General features: G+C 44.9%; 1 protein-coding gene across 4 annotated transcripts in view; it reads right to left on the reverse strand.

Moving 5' to 3' along the window:
* Positions 1 to 20,419, reverse strand: part of SLC7A9 (solute carrier family 7 member 9) — a 42,654-nt gene that overhangs the window by 21,321 nt on the left and 914 nt on the right. Inside the window, exons 2-10 of one of the 4 annotated variants that reach the window (XM_082366529.1) lie at positions 13,638 to 13,808; positions 8,626 to 8,739; positions 6,968 to 7,115; positions 6,446 to 6,688; positions 5,886 to 6,011; positions 5,550 to 5,649; positions 4,733 to 4,777; positions 4,121 to 4,244; positions 3,180 to 3,283 (exon numbers count right to left, since the gene is read on the reverse strand). In XM_082366529.1, coding sequence (XP_082222655.1) covers positions 3,180 to 3,283; positions 4,121 to 4,244; positions 4,733 to 4,777; positions 5,550 to 5,649; positions 5,886 to 6,011; positions 6,446 to 6,688; positions 6,968 to 7,115; positions 8,626 to 8,712 — 977 coding nt within the window. In that variant the 5' untranslated portion in view covers positions 8,713 to 8,739; positions 13,638 to 13,808. The other 3 variants (XM_082366530.1, XM_082366531.1, XM_082366528.1) reach the window with 3 other exon arrangements.

A 20,419-nucleotide genomic window follows, 5' to 3' on the forward strand; every position in this document is an offset into this window, starting at 1 on the left:
AACGAAGACCCAACACAGCCAAAAATAAATAATAAATAAATAATAAATAAATTAAAAAAAAAAAGATGTGGCACATATATACAATGGAATATTACTCAGCCATAAAAAGAAATGAAATTGAGATATTTGTAGTGAGGTGGATGGACCTAGAGTCTGTCATACAGAGTGAAGTAAGCCAGAAAGAGAAAAACAAATACCGTTTGCTAACACATATGTATGGAAGCTAAGAAAAAAAAAAAAGGTCATGAAGGACCTAGGGGTAAGATGGGAATAAAGACACTGACCTACTAGAGAATGGACTTGAGGATATGGGGAGGGGGAAGGGTAAGCTGGGACAAAGTGAGAGAGTGGCATGGACATATATACACTACCAAACGTAAAATAGATAGCTAGTGGGAAGCAGCCGCATAGCATAGGGAGATCAGCTCAGTGGTTTGTGACCACCTAGAGGGGTGGGATAGGGAGGGTGGCAGGGAGGGAGACGCAAGAGGAAGGAGATATGGGGACATATGTATATGTATAACTGGTTCACTTTGTTATAAAGCAGAAACTAACACACCATTGTAAAGCAATTATACTCCAATAAAGATGTTAAAAATAAATTAAAAAAAAAAGTTAATCACAAAGTTACTATATGAACCAGCAATTCTATTCCTAGGAATCTACCCCAGAGAAATGAAAACATTTATGTCCACACAAAGACATATATGGACAGCTCTTTGGTGGGGCTAATGGCGGACTCCGGGAGGGCTCATGCCACGGAGCACTTCCCAGAACTTCTGCTGTCAGTGCCCTTGTCCCTGCGGTAAGCCACAGCCACTCCCCGCCTCTGCAGGAGACACTCCATCACTAGCAGCGGAGCCAAATGAGATACGAGTAGGAATGCCATCCCTCAGAGTTCCCAGAGACACCCTGGAGCTTCAGACTAATTTCCTTCCGCAGATAGGCCATAGAACTTGCAAAGAAAGAGCGTCCTCCAGGTCTGCACTCAAGGCAACTTTGTTTCTATAGCATTAAAAGTGTTCTGTTACTGAGAAAATATCCCCAAGCAGAAGATACTTATATGTCGCCACGCATGGCACTTGGGGTAGCTCCACTGTGAAGGTACCCGGGTTTTCGGGCATGGATTTGTGCTAGAAAAGCCTTTTCAGAGATCTCTAACATAAGTTATGGGTCCTTCTGCAATGAGCAGACAAATGAGAGGGAACCAGGGACTCACCGGAATTCAACTCTTTCACGAGAGAGGACTTGGTGTTAGTGATAGAATCCACTGTTACTAGAGAAGATGCCCTGTAATGGACCTTCCTTTTTCCCTCAGAACAGAGAGTACATCATTCTCTCCCTTCAAAATGTAAGCTTTTATCCCCTATAAACAGTGGATGAGAGCATCTTTTTCCTCAGTCTCCCTGGATATTACTGATGTTAAACAATTTTTTTTGAATCTGCTAGGCAAAAGATCTACATGTGAGGACCTGGAAGGATGTTCATGATATATCGCTAATTCAAGGAAGATGCAAATCGCAGACGAAAATGCAATGCATGATCGAATTTGTGTGAAAAGAGTATATGTCCATAAAAGCACACTTAAACATTAAAAAAAAAAAGACATATATGTACATGAACGCTCACAGCAGCATTACCCACAATAGCCCAAACTGGAAACAATCCAAATGTCCATCAGCTGGTGAATGGGTAAATGAAATATACATCTATAAAATAGAGTACTATTCAGCCATTAAAATGAATGAACTGATACCTGCTAGGACATAGAGGAACCTCAAAAATAATATGCTAAGTGAAAGAAGCCAGATGCAAATGTCATACTGTATCATTCCATTTACATGAAATGTCTAGAAAAAGCAAAGTCATAGAAACAGAAGCAGATCAGTAGTTGCCTAGGGCTGGAGGTGGGAAGGGGATTAACTATACTAGGCATGAGGGAACTTTCTGGAATGATGAAAATGTTCTAGAATTGGATTGTGATGATGTTTGCACAGCTTTGTAAATTTACTAAAATCACTGAATTGTCGAATTACAAAGTGAGTTTTATGGTATTTATTCCTCAGTAGAGCTGTTTAAAATGTGTTTCTATATACCTGCAACAAACCATCAGAAACTGAAAATGTTTACATTTTTGAAAATACCATTTACAATAGCATGAAGAAATATGAAATATTTCAGAGTAAATCCGACAAAATATGTGCAAGAATTTGTATACTGTATACTGAAAGCTGCTACTCAAAACAATTTTTTTTGAAAAAAATTAAAGGAGACCTAAATAAACGGGGAGAGAGTCCATGCCCGTAGATTGGAAGAATCAATACTTTGAAATGGCGGTCCTCTCCGAATTGATCTATACATTAGGTGAAGTTCTACTCAAAATCCCTGAAGGCTTTTTTGTAGAAATCGATAAGCTGATTGTAAAATTCAGATAGAAGTGCAAAGAATCTAGAATAGACAAAACACTTTTGAAGAACTGAAAGGGCTAGCACTAAGGAATGATTTTGTGGCATGTATTTCTCTTTTTTTTTAAGCGTATACGTGCTTAACGTTTGGCAATTTCACTCTCAGAACTCTATCCACTCAGAACGCTGGACAGCTGGGCAAAGACGTGTTCACGAATGTCCCCTGTCGCAGTGTTTGTAAAAACCACCCCCAACTAGCCCGTGAGTGGAGGTGATGTGAAACTATGCTCCATCGTAAAGGGGATTCCAAAGCAACCGTCTCTACACCGGATAGGGTCCAGAGGCTCGGCAGGGGCTGGAAAACTGCCTGTTTATGCAAATAAAGTTTTAGTGGGCCGTAGCCACAGCTGTTGGCCTTCCTACTGCAAAGACAGAACATGACAGGTTTACACGGGCTGCAAGCCTAAAACCTTCACTATTGCCCTTTAAGTTTACCAATCCCTGATATAGACTGTGTTATCTATTAACCTGAGAAGATGTTCAAGAAAGCTCATTCGGTGAAAAGTCCCACGGGTCAACCTCGCTCACCCGGGTCGCGAAGCCCCGCCTTGCGCTGGGGCGGGCGGCACTGACCCCCGCTCGCTCGCTCCCTCGCTCAGGGACCGCGGGCCCGCGCCACGCGCCGGTCCGCGCACTCTTTCGGCTCCATCAGCCCAACTCAGGCCTGGCACCGCCCTGTGCGCGCTCCGCCCCGGGGTGGGGGCCTGGCCCTACCTGCCCGCCGTAAAGCACGTCCCGTTAGCGGCGCCGATGGTTGAAAACGCCACAAAAAGTGGAACGACCCACGAGGCGGGGTAGAGGACGCGGTCGCCAAACGTCTGCAAGAGAAGTGGGTGCGTCCTGAGACCGTGCGCGCCCCCAGGAGCCACCGGCCCCGCAAGCTGCTGTGCCCTCCCAGCGGCCCCGCTGAGCTGGGCTCCCGGACACCTCTGGGAGGAACAACTGGAGCGCCCGTCGGGAGGAAACGACCTCCTCTGCGGATGGTGATGGAAATCTCTTCTCCACGGCTCCTTGGCATAATTCGCAGTGTTGCAGCAACCTCTGACGCCCCTGCCTCTCCCTCCCTCGGAATGACCTGGTCTCCCTCCCACCTGAGCCGCCTGTTCTCCGGTCAGTGGCCCGTCACCAAGCGGCATCTCTCCACGCTCCCCATCCTTGTCACCTCATTGCCTGTTTTTAGTTTCATTTCCTGTCCCGCTCCAGCTCCGCAGGCCTCCTCCAGCACGTGGACCCCACCCACCTTTCCACCTGGCCCTCACACCCATCCCTCTGTCCTCTTCCCTCCTCCCCCAGTTTGAATTCCACAATCCATTATTATAACTCCCTCTTTTAATGACTCCTTTGCGCTTTCTCTCCCCTGCACTTGCCTGTCAAAGCCCCAACCCTTGTGAAGTCCAGCCCAGCTGCAGCCACACTCTGTGCCTTCCCCGGGCAGGCGGGGTGTGCTGGGAAAGCAGGACCTGCCACCTGCTGGCAGCCTGGAACCTCAGCTGGGTCTCTGGTACTGCCCTAACCTGCTCACCCTCTCCGTGTCTGGTCTCCTAGACGATTATTTCCCTCCCCCGCGGTGAGGGCCTTTCAACTTGAGCACTTATCCCTTGCCTGTCCCCTTCCCACAGACCAGGCACCCTCCCGCAGAGACCCTGGGCGCTCACCACGGCCACAGCCTGGGACTGCAGGAGCTCGGTGGCTGTCATCACAGTGAAGTAGGACACGTTCATGAGGATGTAGCACCCTGTCACCAGCGGGATCCCGATGATGATGGCCAGGGGCAGGTTTCTGGGAGGGGCAGGGACCCAGGGACCCAGTCAGACCAGAGCATCCTGTTAGAGACTCACAAGATTGTTGTCTTCGTCTAGTCCTTTCTTCCACCCGCCCTGGCCAGCCCTCCACCTGCTCCCTGGGGTGGGCTGGGGTCACAGCTGCCCTTCCTGAGGTCCACCCAGAAGCAGGGGGCTTGTGGGACAGCAGAGCCCCAGTGGGGACATGTGACATTTTCAAATGAGAAAGAACTCTCCCTCTCTCAGACTCCACGGCAGTAAAATTGAATTGGTTATAAAGCAAAATAAGCTAGAGTTCTTCCTTCCTCTTAGCAACCATTCTACTACCCCAAACAAAACCAAGCTCTAATAAGTGTAAATGAGGAAACCATCCGCTGCGTGGAAGGGGGTGGTGGGTGATGATGGGGGAGCAGCTCCACTTTATGGTTGGGGGAGAGAAATACCCTCACCTGTCCACTGTCTCCGGCCCTGACTCAGCTTTCTTACCTGAAAGGGTTTCTAAGTTCTTCTGTAATATAGTTGAGTTGATTCCTAGAGGGGAAAAAAAAGTAACGTGAGTAACATAACTTTGACTTTCTTTGCTAAGATTATGAAACACAAAATAATAAATGTAGGTCTCATTTAAGCTACTCCATCATAGAGAAAATTCCCCTTGTAGGAATTTCGGGGCAATTTCTTTCAGAGAGAGCCCTGGTGGTGGTGGGACTACTAAGATCTGCACATCTTTCAGCTGGTAGGTCTTTGCCCTCCATGGGAATGGTGTGAATTTTCAACAATTATTGGGAGTAATGAGTCCCCAGAGTGCTTTGAAAAAAATGGAAGATTCTTTGTCTGAAAAGGGAATGAAGCCTGCGGATGCTTTGCATGAGGGAAAGACCAGTGTCCCGGATGGCCACTGGACATAAACAGAATCTCATCGACTAAACCTAGTGTTTGCACGGTGGAAATAGAAGTGCTACTGAATATTTGCCTTGTGCAGTACCTGGCAGCCCTCAGTGCCTCCAACCCAGCTGAGCCTGTGTGTGTCTGGTGAAGCTTCTGGCACAGGGTCCCACCACTGTGGTCTCACGGGCCACCGTGTCAAGGGCTGGTGGCACGTGAGCGAATGGGAAAGGGGCAGGTGCCTCAGTGTCTCTGGGGTCCAAGGAGAACAGAAGCGTGAGGGTGGGGTGCTTAACAAAAGGGAGATGCGAAGGTAAATGTCAGGCTCCCACCAAACCCCCAAAAGGAGAAGTCATTGCTTTCCACACGGTTTCGGTAAAATAGCCTAAAGAAACCCACAGCCAGACGTGTGCCATCTTACCATCCATCATACGCCCAGAGTCCATTATAAAACGCCAGACCGATGGCTCCCAAAGACAGTTTCGTGCCCTCAAAAGAATTTTCAAAATTCCTTGTATTTCCTGTAATTAAGCCAGACAGTGAAAAGTGGGTGTCAGCTGACCAGACTGGAACTTTGCATCATCTGCCTGTGAAGGCAGGGGATGACTAATGACCTCAGGTTATTAAACACACTCTGAAAAACTGGGAAACTAAAGATTGTTTCTGTTGAATTCCTGCCTTAAAGATACGCTTAGGAGCAAGACTTCCAGATGGTCTGTGCTGTGTGGCACCACACTCCCCTCCAGCCAAAGGTCACCTTGGGCCAGGAGGACGAGTCCGCTGATGATGATGACGACCACGATCACCATCTTGGCCGCTGTGAACACGTTCTGGACGTAGCTCCCCAGCCGTACGCTCAGCGCGTTCACCGTGGTGATGAGCACTGCGGAAGTCAGAGGTGGGCGACATTCTGTGTCTGTGGGCTCAACAGCTCCCTCCTCTCTTAAGGCCCTGGAAAGAGTCTCCTTTCCACTCCCAGGCCCACCCCTCCAGCCTCCCCTCTCCACCGCCACATCCATCAAACGCACCTTTGAAATCCGGCCTGGCTGCCTCCCCCCAGGAGCAATGGAGAAGCAGCCGGGCCCCTGTGGGACAGCCTGCTGCCAGCCGTCCCTCACAGCTCCGATGGCCCCGCAGAGCAGGGATTGGACGGCAAAGGGCATCAGGCTCGGGCCCAAGACTAGACCTGGCCCTGCTCCTCACCAGCGCCTCCAGGCCCACTCGGCCTCTTTCTGGCTGTGCGGGAGCCGAGTCTCCCCACACCATCTGTGCCAGGTCTCTTCTGACCCCTGCCCAGTGTTTCACACATGTACTCACAGATGGCAGCAGCAGCCAGGAGTTTAATGACAACTTGAGGAGGGTTGCAGCCTGAGTAGAAGGGCGCAGAAACGTACTCAGAGAAGCTGAGACAGATGATGGCAAAGGACGAGGGCTTTATGACGAACAGGCTGGTCCAGGAAAAGAGAAAGGCAGGAATGGGGCCAAAGGCTTCCATCAGGTAAGGGTACTCGCCCCCCGACTTGGTGATCATCGTGCCAAGCTCTGCAAAGCACAGAGCGCCTGGAATACAGAGAGGAAGGGGGCCCCGGGCCCCTCGTGAGGCATTGCCCTGGTCGAGGGAACCCCTCTCCCCTGTGGAGGACATGCTCCCGGAGCCCATCACGGTGCCTCTCATCCTGAACTCTGGCCATTGGACATTCTGTGAAGCCCGATTTACACCTATCTGTGCACAAGCATTGAAAGGGATCCAGGCAGCAGCAAGGCCAGGCACAGATAGAGCTCCAATAGCAGCCCCACACTCAACAGAAGGTGCTCGCCAGGGCGGGGCATCTTTGTTACCCAGTGTCGCAAGAATCCCACAAGCCGCCCATATGATGAGACAGGGTCCCACGGCTTCCATGTTGCTGAGCACAGACTTGGGGGAAATGAAGATCCCAGAGCCGATGATGGTGCCCACAATGATGCAGATGCCGCTGAACAGGCCCAGCTAGGGTGTGGAGAAGGGGAGAGGAGAGTTAGTGCTGCCACCCGGTGGGGCTCAAGAGGCCTGGACGCAGCCCTCTTCCTCCCTCCCTCCCTCCCACTCTGGGTGTGGCCAGGGCAGCCCCAAGTGTCCCAGGCACCTTCACCCTGTGCTGTTGCAGGGAGAGCACCAGGAAGCTGCTCCTGGGGCTTCGCTTGTATAGATTAAGTCAATTAATCCTCACTAGAGCCTCATGAGTCGGGTACACCATTATCATACCCAGTTTACAGAGGAAAAAATAGAGGAACAGAAAGATTCTGTTACTGCCCAGGGTTCACATCCAGTACGGTTCATAGGCCCGGCTGAGGTTCCATGCGCCAACCCTTACCACCCTTGACAAAGGGGGCCCAGATGGTAAATAAAGGCTGATTTGACAATCAATCACCAACAGGAAAGGCCCTTGGGACCTGCCTCTTAGGTGGGCAGAGCAGAACAGAGCTTCCCCCCCCCAGACAAAGAGTGAAGTCAGGGTTTGGGGCTCCTGGCCAGGGGAGTGGGGGTGAGGGGGTGAGCAGCAATGTCTCCAGGGACAGAAACATTCGGGGGCTGTGACCTTTCTCTCATGCCATTCTGTAGAGTATGCGCTTCCTACCAACGAGACCCTGCTCAGGCACACCCTGTATGATTCCATTCCTATGAAATTCCACAACAGGGAAAATTAATCTGCAGAGATAGAACTCGGGGGGTGGAGCCCTCCTGGAAAGGGGCAAGAGGGAACTTTCTGGGGCGACCAGTTTGTCAAACACTTCAAACTGAACACTGAAGAGATGTGCATTTCACTCTATGTAAATCATACGTGAATCAAGAAAAAAACTTTTAAAGGAATAAAATAGTCTGATTCAGTATATATAAGTCCATGCCACTCTCTCGCTTTGTCCCAACTTACCCTTCCCCCTCCCCGTGTCCTTATATACACGACCAAATGTAAAATGGATAGCTAGTGGGAAGCAGCTGCATAGCACAGGGAGATCAGCTCGGTGCTTTGTGACCACCTAGAGGGGTGGGATAGGGAGGGTGGGAGGGAGATGCAAGAGGGAGGGGATATGGGGATATGTGTATATGTATAGCTGATTCACTTTGTTATACAGCAGAAACTAACACACCATGTAAAGCAATTATACTCCAATAAAGATGTTAAAAAAAAGAAGGAATAGGATTTCCCTATCACAGGAGGTATTCGAACGTAAGAGGGACCGACGTTTGGTGAAGGTGCTGTAGAGGGGACTCCACATCAGAAGTCCTCTCTGACCATCCCGGAAAAGGCCACTGGTCTGAGCAAACAGCAGCCCCTCCAGGTGCTTACCCAGCACGCAGAAGCACACATGTATTAACCTCACAAGAATATGCTGAGTTCACTGGCGAGAGGGAAAGAGGTGAGTACAAGGAATCGTTCGAGCAGAGATGGGGTGGGGGGACTTGGCTGTGCACCCCGTGGCTGGACCTGGGAAGGGCCTGCCTCTAAGGACGGCCTTACCTCCTTTTGGAGATTTGTGGTCTTGTGTTCGATGCTCTGGATCGACTTCTCATCCTCTCTCCTTTTTCTCAGGCTTGTCTCTTCCATTTTCCACCCGCTGCCAATTCTAGGAGGCTGCGAGGAGGACACAGGTGTTCACTCAGCAAATGCTCCATCGGACAAGATGCAAATGGGGGCTGAGCTGTCGCACCTGGGTTGTGGGAACTGATTCTATGAGCAGATGATTAGCTACAGTTTGGGGGAAATGCAGCTGTCGACTCCTTAGGGATAATTTGCTCAGTCCCAGCAAAATTTTGACTGCCGTTCAGACCCTGGGCAACTGGGGTTCCAAGCTCTTTTCCAAACTACTCCGGTACCCCCGTGCCCCCTCACCTATCCTGTTTGCCCTAACCCTCAGCAGTGACAAGCCTGAAAGTCATTCTACAGCCCAACCTCATTTTTTTCAAAGGCTTTTAAAAAGAAATATTTAAAAACATACTGGAATACCCTTAGTGGAGTCAAGTCTGAGGAAGGAAGGCTTTGCTCATAATTACTTCCCAAGTAATGAAGGCACCTCACAATAGATCCACGGTACAGATATTTTTTTCATTGAGTGATGCCAGGAACGTTGCTGAGGAAAATCAGTTCAAGGCTGAACTAGTTAGTGCTCATTCCCTGTTCCCTTTCTCCACATGAAGTCCCTCTCGGGTCCCTGGCCAGGGGATCAGCCAGCCTTCCCATCACCTGGTGGCCTTACCTTCTCCTTGACCTCGAGGAGCCCAGGGACCTGCCCGGGGCAGCTGACCACCTTCCTCTGCACAGTAGTGCCCTAGGAATGGCCATGTCTCGTGCCCAGGAGAGGAGGAAGCCAGAAGGTACAGAGGTCAACAAAGGTAATTATTAAACACCTTTTTTTTTTAAGCAATGAAGCTTGGATCCACCACACAAAAAAAGGAGGGTAGGGCAAGCCAGTTTCTCTCCAAACTATTTTTATTTTGTTCATTTGTGTCCAGACCAGTTTGTTTTAAAATTAACCAGATTCCCCCCAGATCAGCTACATCCTGGAAGGAGAAATCTCTCTAAAGACTGGAACCAGAGGAGATAAACTTTGGAACCCACTCTTTTATTATCTTAATAGGTTCTATTTACAACTCCAGGCAGGTGGCACAAACAGTAACGCTGCACTCAGAACTCACAGGATGGGGGGAGCCGTTCCCCTCCCCACTGAGGAATTTCCTCCAGGGTCCTTGGTCTGCCTCCCCCTGGTTCTGACCAAGCTTGTCTGGCCCCTGCTGAGACCTTATCTGGGAAGGAAGAGCTCAGCCTGAAGCATTGCTCCTTATCGCCCATCTCCTCTGGCAGTTTTGCACTGGGGTAGATTTAACAGCATCCCAGATATCCAGATGAGACCAAAGGTCACAGGACAGAGTTGGTGAGTCACTGAGGTGCACTTTGGGGGCACTTTAGGACAGGCGGACCTGAGAGGAGGGCAGATTTCTCAGGGTCATCTCTTAAAGCCTACTGAGAATGTGGGGGACCTTTGCTTCCCCAGAGTCAGGGTCCTGACGTAGAAGTTTGTTACCTGCCCCCCTTGATGGGGCCATGCCTGCTCATCAGGGCACCTGATCCTCTTGCCAGCCATGGCCAGAGCCCGAGCAGAGTGGTCATTCACGGGCTGTCTCTCCAGAGCATGGAGGCAGGACCTGCCCACAGGCTTGCGTGATGCACCCCTTAAGCATTTGCCAACAGTGCAGCACTCAGAGGTAGGTCTGGCCCATCTGTACTTGCAGAGCTCCCTGGGTCAAGGTTGCCCCAGAGGGCTGATATTCTAACCGAAACCACTGAGGAAAGCAGGGTGGGGTGGTGGTGGTGGTAGGGAGTGGGAGGGTCCTGTGAGCCCACACCAGCCACATGGTCTCAGAGTTACTTAGCCTCTCTCCAAGCATTGAGTTCTGAATCCGTAAAATGGGCTAGTATTGGCACTCCCCTTCACAGAACTGTGAGAACTGCAGAAGGTTATGCATTAAGCGTCAGCATTCTGTTAATGCAGAGGATCCCGTGGGCTTCTTGGGCCTCTGTCAAGTGCTGAGTTTGGAACATCTGGGCATGAGAATCCTTGCTGAGGGTCAGAAATCTACTTCAGTTCATTTTTGGTCCTTGGTGTGCATTTCTTTTCTTGAATCTGTGGTTTCTTCTTGTTTCGTTTTTCCCCAGCAGAGTGAGTGTTCAACCAATTATCATAAGGTTTTTTTTCCCCCCTCAGGGAAAATAATGTGGATTTGCCTTCACAATTTTTTCCCCAATTCTTTAAGACCTTTGGCTCATTGTGCATCCAGCTCTTCTACCACATGGCTGAAGTTTTACCTCGTTGCAGTCAATTCCCTCTCACAGTTAATTTCCTAGGAAGTTTCATGTTATATATATATTTTTTCATACAACTCCATTGTTTCTTAAGTTTCTGCTAAAGCTCTTGACCTTCACTTTCTTTTTTCTTCTTTTGGCTGAGCCACGTGGCATGTGGGATCTTAGTTCCCCGACCAGGGATCGAACCCAAGCCCCCTGCAGTGGAAGTGTGGAGTCTTAACCACTGGACCGCCAGGGAAGTCCCGACCTTCACTTTCAAACTGTGCTTTTTCCAATTGCACAAATGCTTGCAGTTTGAAGATGGTAACACCATTTGCATTTTATCGTCTTATATTTGGTACATATTTGGTTCCCTGGTCCTGTAATGGTTTATGAAGACACGTTTAGCCCGGCAGTGTAAATCCATATCCCCACAGCCTCTTGGCATCTTATCCTCTGAGTCACTGTCCTCTGAGTCAGGGGCAGAGTCAAACCTTCAGGACAGACGCCAATTCTTCCTTTACCACTTAAAACTTGTCCCAGACCTGGCTTCAAGTTTTCAAACTTTCTTCTGTTCCTAAGTTTACTCATCTTATATTCCTTCCCTCTGCTGCTGACAGTAGTTCAGAGCTTTGCGGGGGACCCAAAAGACCATATAGCAGGTGTTCACTTACCTATGAAAATCCCAACCAAAAGAACTCATAAAGAGTCAGTGGAATGTGCAAAGTCTTTAAATGTCAAGGATTTACAGCCTGACTGTAAAACAATCAGCAAGGAAAGCACAATTTAAAAAATCTTAGCTGGGAAACAATCTCTATCTATATTTATCCAAGAGCTATTGGAAGAGTGCAATTCTACCTTAGAACTTTGTCCATCATTTTTTTTTAGATATAATTGACATGTTAGTTTCAGGTGTACAATGATTCGATATTTGTATATATTGTGAAATGATCACCACAATAAATCTAGTTAATATCTGTCACCACACATAGTTACAAAATTTTTTTCTTGTGATGAGAACTTTAAAGATCTACTCTCCTAGCAAGTCTCAAACAATACAGCATTATTGACTATAGTCACCATGATGTATATCACATCTCTTAAGACATTTATTTTAGAACTGGAAGTTGTACCTTTTGACCACCTTCACCCATTTTGCCCACCCCTCACCTCTGGCAACCACCAATCTGTTCTCTACATCCATGAGTTGGGTTTGTTTGGGTTTTGGGTTTTTTGTTTGTTTTTCTGTTTATTTGGTTTTGGGGTTTTTTGGGGGGGAGGGATCCTGTTGATACATTCAAGTGTGAGCATTCATATTTGTTTTTCTCTGACTTATTTCATATAGCATAATGCTGTTAAAGTCCATCCATGTTGTCATAAATGGAAAGATTTCCTTCTTTTTATGGCTGAATAATATTGCATTATATATATGTATATATGTGTATATATATCACATCTTCATCTATTCATCCATTAATGGACACTTAGGTTGGACACATCTTGGCTGTCATAAATAATACAGCAATGAACATGGTGGTGCAGATATCTTTTCAAGTTTGTGTTTTTACCCAGAAGTGGAATTTCTGGATCATATGATAGTTCTATTTTTAATCTCCATACCGTTTTCCATAGTGGCTGCACCAATTTACATCCCACCAACAATGTACAGGGTTCCCTTTTTTCCACACCCTTGCAAACACTTGTTATTTCTAGTCTTTTTGATAATAGCCATTCTGATAGGTGTTAGGTGATATCTCATTGTGATTTTGATTTGCATTTCCCTGATGATTAGTGATGTTGAGCATCTTTCCATGCACCTGTTAGTAATCTGTATATCATCTGCTATGGAAAAATATCTATTCAGATACCTCTGCCCATTTTTTAATTAGATGATTTTTTTTTTTTGCTGTTGTGTTGTATGTGTTCTTTATATGTATTGGATGTTATAGTTTCTATTGAAGCATATTTTTTTTTTCTCTAAAGTCACTCTCATTTCTACCAAAGATGGCCAAATTCACACTCATTTGTTTTCAAAATAAGTTTAGTTTCATTAAACTTGACCTGATTATTTACATAAGTTCAGCAAGAATAGCAATTGACCATATAGGCTGTTTTAAATCTGATTTGCTGGAACTTTTCATAAGGAACCTCCAGATTGAACTTTTTTTTTTTTTTTTGCAACCACTCATGAACATTTCTCTATGTCAATGTTTGTTTTTTTATCTTCTTTTTTTTTATTAATTAATTAATTAATTTATTTATGGCTGTGTTGGGTCTTCGTTTCTGTGCCAGGGCTTTCTCTAGTTGCGGCGAGCGGGGGCCACTCTTCATCGCGATGCACGGGCCTCTCACTATCGCGGCCTCTCTTGTTGCGGAGCACAGGCTCCAGATGCACAGGCTCAGTAGTTGTGGCTCACGGGCCTAGTCGCTCCGCGGCATGTGGGATCTTCCCAGACCAGGGCTCGAACCCGTGTCCCCTGCATTGGCAGGCAGATTCTCAACCACTGTGCCACCAGGGAAGCCCCAGATTGAACTTTTAATAGCCTCTTTAGGCTAAGAAGCCATGTCAAGGATTTGTCATCAGACTCGCCTGTAATACCTATAGATTCGGGTGAATTTCTCTCTTCTTGAAGTTCCCCCAAATATCCTGAAGTTCCTGTGCCTGCCAGAAAGTGACCTTCCTTACTCACCTGGCAAGGCTGTTGGGAACTGTGTAAGCAAGGAAGCAGGCTGTTTTTCCAAGGGCCTTTATGGCTCCACAGTCAATCTTAGCTCCTTAAAGCTGTCTGTCAAATCTGATTCTATGCAAATTCTCAAATATGACATTCCAGTCAAAGCCATGGTGATACAACTAATGTGTCCTGTTACAAAGAGAACAGATTCTTAGTGAACTTATATAAATAACTATATTGTCATGAAAATAAGAATGCTTACTAAGAGTTTCCAAATTCTGGAGGGACCAGGGAGAAAGATAAATGTTTCAATTCTGCTTGCAAAGGTATAATTTACCAAACTGCTCTGATTCATAGTTAGCGTTAAGACGAAAGGCTTTCTTATATCTGGAAAACAAACATTAAAAAGCCGTATAACATTTCAGATAAAAAGTCATAAAAATTATAATCATATTCATCAGTTCATTCAGTCCTATGTAAGTAATTCTTGTTGATCTTGATCATTTGTTAGCAGTTTTATGAAGCCATCAGGCTTGCCATTAGAGTTCTGTAATCTTACCCAGTTCAATGGTATGAACTAAAAGTTATCAGAAACCGATATTTGTCAAAAAGTCCTTTCTATGAATCTTCTTGAAGATGGAGCATTTTTGCAGAAGCATCAGAGTAAAATAATAACTGTCTATAAATGACAAAGGCAAAATGGCATGGTTAAAGATCTAATTACAATGCAATTGACAAGGAAATTTTGTTATTTCAATGACACAATATTTTAAGATAATAGCTAGAATTATGACTGATAGGATTTTATCAGGACATAGATTTTTAGGAATTTCACATAATTTTTAGAACATATATATTCATCAATGCAATATAACCTAAGATGGTTTATCACCACTTATTTGACAGTGCTTCCCATGTAATTTAACATGCTAATTAGTTTAATATCTCTCTTTGAGACGTTTAAGGGACCCTCTGAAAAATCCCAAAGCTTGCTAGAGGTCAAAAGGACTTCATTTAGAATTTGATTTGGGGAAGCTTATCAAAGATATCAGAAGGTTTTGAAACATTTGTTCAAATAGGATCATAGATCACTGTGAAATAATACTTAGTTATTCACTTAACCAAAGTGACAAAGACTTCACAGGCAAATACAGAAAGTTTAATAATTGTTAATAAAAAAAACAAAAACCTTAGCTCTTGTAATATTAAAAAGACTCAGTGGACTCAGTGTAAGTAATCAAAGACCTGATAAAACAACACAGGAAATTATTTTGATGAAACATAAACATCTCTGCTTTTTAGACAGACTACTCAGAGGTAAAGAAAAACCGTTCACAGTTTCCCTATAATAGAAGACTTTTGTCTCTTTAACACAGAGAGAAAACCAAATTCTAATTTTGCACCAGTTTACTTTTAATATTTATTCACTCAGTTAAACTCATTTGAATCTTAGCCAGTCCTGACCATGCACAAAACTTTTTTCTAAGGGTTCCTTTCTCCCAAACCTTCTGTAACTTCCTTTTTTACATTCAGATTTTATCATATGCTTTCCCTCTTTTTTCTTTTTTTAATTAATTTTTATTGGAGTATAGTTGCTTTACAATGTTGTGCTAGTTTCTACTGTACAGCAAAATGAATCAGCTACACATATACATATATCCCCTCTTTTTTGGATTTCCTTCCCATTTAAGTCACCACAGTGCATTAAGTAGAGTTCCCTGTGCTATACAGTATGTTCTCATTAGTTGTCTATTTTATTCATAGTATCAATAGCGTATGTGTCAATCTCAATCTCCCAATTCCTCCCACTCCCCCCCTTTCCCCCCTTGGTGTTCATACGTTTGTTCTCTACGTCTGTGTCTCTATTTCTGCTATGCAAATAAGATTATCTATACCATTTTTCTAGATTCCGCATATATGGATTATTATACGATATTTGTTTTTCTCTTTCTGACTTACTTCACCTTGTATGACACTTTCTAGGTCCATCCACATCTCTGCAAATGACCCAATTTCGTCCCTTTTAACGGCTGAGTAATATTCCATTGTATATATGTACCACATCTTCTTTGTCCATTCATCTGTCAATGGACATTTAGGTTGCTTCCATGTCCTTGCTATTTCCCTCTCTTTTTTAAAACCTCCCTTTAGGACAAAATTACTTGCTTTTCCCTTAACAACATGCATTTCTATTCCTTATATCTTTAAAAAAAAATTTCCTTGCAGATGAATATATTTTTCTTATTTATTTTAGTAGTTTTAATTACATGTAACAATTAGAATTATTAACCCTTAGAAACCTAAATTTCTAGTGAAAACTAAAAAGTAAGCAAGTGTGAATTGTTTGCTATACCAGTATTTTTTGATTGGCAAACTTATGAATACATTTCAGAGTTTCTAGAAACATATATTTCCTCATAACATATTTTTTTTTCAGTGTGGTATAAGACATGTTTCTAATGGACCCAAACGTCTTTAGTTTTTCTGTAATAAGACAAAAGTAGGTAAATTTAAGACTTATTTAGCAACTAATGTTTCAGTATCTTCTCTTATTTGGAAATTATCTAGACATTCAATGAATTCCCATCATTTAACTTAACTTAGCAAAACTCTAAACTTTTAAGTTACCAAAAGATTTTGGAAGCTAATTTTAAGTCTTATCGCACTTATGTCTATCTAAATCATTTGTTCTCAATAACTATGTGTAGATTACCCATGAAAACTTCATGAGATATTAGACAAAGTCAACCATCGTCCCAGGCTATGTTCCTTGCTGACAAATTTTGTAGCAGAGATAACATGAACTTATTTGACTTTTGGTAAACCTAGGTAGAATAAAAGTTTTACATTTAATGCTGATAACTCTAAAGACATGCCTATTTTAATTAAACCAATAACTTTAAATTTGCTTTTACTTCCTAAAGGTTAATCTTAGACCATGTGAACTTGAAAAACATTTGGGTTACTTTCTATTACACTTCTGAGATTTAGAAATATTTAATTCATAAGTGCTTACTTTTAAGCCTAAATTAAATAGAGCTCCTTTACAAATTAATTTTGGCAATACCATCTGGAGGTAGAAAAACACCATATCTAAAACAGACACTTGTAGGGACTTCCCTGGCGGCACAGTGGTTAAGAATCCGCCTGCCAACGCAGGGGACACGGGTTTGATCCCTGGTCCGGGAGGATCCCACATGCCGTGGAGCAGCTAAGCCCGTGAGCCACAACTACTGAGCCTGAGTGCCACAACTACTGAAGCCCACGCACCTAGAGCCCGTGCTGCGCCACAAGAGAAGCCACTGCAGTGAGAAGCCCGTGCACCGCAATGAAGAGTAGCTCCCGCTCGCCACAACTAGAGAAAGCCTGCGAGCAGCCAAAAATAAAATTAATTAATTAATTAATAAAACGGACACACGTAGACACACAGACACAATCTGAGATCTCATAGCTTTCATTTTAAAACTTCAGTCATGAATATGGGATAACAATATAAAATTCACTATTTTATAAATAACAGTTGGAATAAGTTATCTGCTCAGATGGTTAACGCTTTTTACTATTTGTGAAAAAGACTTTTTAAGATTTGTATTTGTCCTTGACAAATCCTTGAGGCTGTGAATTAGATTTTGAGTGAAGGAGCCTTTCCAGCAGTTGGTACTTTTAGAAAAGGTCTCTTTCCCTTTGGTTTCAGGTTCTACTGAATTAACCAGGTTCAGTCTCAGGGGACTGTGGGCTGTGTTTACACTTCTGACTTTGTAGAAATTTGCAAGATGAAGAGAGTTATTTTCAATTCCCTAAATATCTGGGCTGCCACCTAAATGATATCAAAAGGCTGATCTGCTCATCCAACTACATTTTCTTTAATTTGCTTCTTTATATCGGAGAGAAGGTTTCCAACTAAAATGGAAATAAAAAGATTTCTATGTTCTAGAATTTCAGGGTTCAGTGTACCACGCCTTCAAAAAGTCTGCATAAGGCATTCAATAAAGGCCCTCTTTCCTAGTGCACAAGTCAACCCCAGACCAAGTCACCCTACAGGCAAAAAGCCTCCACTATTGCTCCTATCTGTCCCGAATATCAGTCCCTAGTTTCCACCTCACACCATGTGGGTTCAGGCAACCCTATTCGTTCCCTTTAGTACGTTCAATTCACTTTGCCTGAAGGGTGGATTTACATGCCCTATCTTACAATATTAGGCAGGGAAAACATTCTCCAGTGAGACGGTGACCATCCCCATAATACAATCAGGCAAAAGAGATGCAACTGAAACAGGAGGGAAATGGGCAGGGCACAACCTTTGAAAGAATGACATAGCCCGAGGACATGACATAAACTGATTAGAACCAAATGGGCCCAAGATGGCGGACAAGGCGACTTCCACTAGACCTTGAGCCTCAGTATATGCTCACTGTAACACATCAGCAAGCTAAATGACATACTCACAGGCGCCATGACAGTTCCAAGGCCAACCATAAGGATCAAAAAGTGGGCGGTGGCCCAATTCCTGGAAATCCCCACCCCTTCCCAAAATAGCTGGAATACTCCTCCCACTCATTAGCCTATGAAATTACCCACCCCTATAAAAACTGACAACCCCATACCCTGGTGCCTTTCTCACCTTCTGAGATGGCCCACACTCTGTCTGTGGAGTGTGTTTCTCTCTAAATAAACCCACTTCTTACCCATCACTTTGTCTCTCACTGAATTCTTTCTGCGATGAGACATCAAGGACCTGAGCTTCATTAAGTCCCGAAACCAGGTGTGTGATCTCAGTTGGAAGACCATGGGTTTTGGCCAGGTTCGAGTCCTGGCTGCATGGGTTCAAGTCCCAATCTGAGGTGCACGGTTTCACAACCACCTTACACAAAGCCCATTCAAATACACCAATTCTCTTATAAACTTTCACCTCAATTCTATCCACTCTTATACCTCTAACCACAGCCTCCGCTAGGACCCCATCAACAAGTCTTGGTCTTATAATACGGGGTAGGGGAAGTGTTCCCACCCAGATAGAACTTCCATTCCCATAAAACACTTAGGCCATGTTGATATAACCTCTTCACATAACGTCCATTCAAACGTTTCAACCTTTATAATCCTCTCAACCCTCGTATGTTTACATTTTCTCAATCTAAGTGTAGGCCAAGTCAGGCTTCTATCAGTGGGTTTTGGTACCACAGCTCATGGGACTCCCGCATCAAGGAGTCCTGGAAACTTCTCTCCATCACCTAGCAGTCTCACCCACTCCAGTGTAAAAGGCTTTGGTTCCCAGTGAGGGATGGAGGCAAGGAACCCAGTTCCTTTGTTAGTCTTTAACTTAATTGGCCTAACTGTTGCCCCAAGCAATTGCTGGTCAGGTTTCTCATTGTTATTTTTTCCTTCTGGCTTTTAAAAATTTCACCAAACTGGGGTAAATAGAGCAAATTTGTTTGGTGCCCTTTAACGTTAGGGGATCTTAGCGGGGGGTCCCTTTGGCCCACCCAGCCTTAGGTTGTGCTGTTTTAAAACATTTGTTTTAATCCCATCAATGTCTGTTTCATTTATCGCATTTTTAAATAACCATCTAAAGATTTCCATTCTGCTGGGATGAGTCCTGTGACTCTTTCTGATTCCTCCTTATTCTGTCACTTTCAGTATTTGCTTTATTTACCTTATGTATTAATAACCCTTTAAAAATTTCCACCTTTTTGGGAAGAGTCCCTTTGACTTTCCCCTCAGCTTCTTCCCATTCTCTTAATTAACCTAATTTTTTTTATTAGGAGGGCAATTTATAAGGAGATGGAAAAGCAAATATTTGGTAGATAGATGTTTTCTGGGCCTTGCAGAGACAACAGGATACAGAGTGGACTCTAATCTCTGGGCCCTGCTGAGTTCCCCCACCACACCGTAGCCCACATCCTTTGCAGGCAATGTCTGGTGACAGCTCTATTCTGGGAACAGGCCCTTTTATCTAAATTCTTTAGGCCGCTAAGGGGAGCGTGAGAAGAAAGACCTCCTGAGTCTCTGTTTCTTAAAAATAACCAGCCTAAATTAATCCTCATGCCAATGAGATATGTTGGGGTGGCAAATTTTGCTTCCCTACAATAGTAAATAATAATAAAAAATATGACAGAGTTGAGGATTAGGAAGACACAGGGTCTCAAAGTATCTATTTCTGTGCTTAAAAGGGAGCCTCCTCTGAGGGGACATAGTGCCGTGGACTCATGGCTTGGGGAGGGACACGTATGAAGAACAAGGTGCCTCTTCCTCCAGGACACATGCTTGGTGAGAGGAGTCTGGGCTAGATTCCAACCCCACTGACCCCTTGGTTGTGTGCCTTTTTGCAGTGCACAAATCACGCAACCTCATGGGGCGACCCTGCAAGGATCTGTCCTTTCTTTCGTGAATGATCCATTCTATCATGAGATGCTTATACACTTATTATCCTTTCTCCGTGTTTATATAACAGCCTCTTTCTTTGACTAAATTACTTATTTAGTCAGGGCCAGTAGTCCCAGGACTGACAGGGCTGTGAAGGGAACTATGGGTGTGTGAATCTCTGGCAGACCCAGCCAAGGGGAGCATGGGGTGAGAAGAGACAGGGTCTGAGGACATAGCACTTAAGGAATGGGCAGAGCCGAGAGAGCATAGCATCCCTGAATCTACAAGGACAATGGCTGTGCCGGGCTGGGAGCTGCCAGGCTGTGTAGCGCCAGATGGGGAGCTACAGCAGCTGGGACAGCAGCCAGGCTGGGCTCTCCACGGAAAGGGGAGAAGGTGGGGTCCAGGAGAAATTTCTTGTTTGGATGGGGGACACC

Source organism: Balaenoptera borealis (assembly GCF_965194805.1).
Source record: "Balaenoptera borealis genome assembly, chromosome: 19".
NCBI lineage: Eukaryota > Metazoa > Chordata > Mammalia > Artiodactyla > Balaenopteridae > Balaenoptera > Balaenoptera borealis.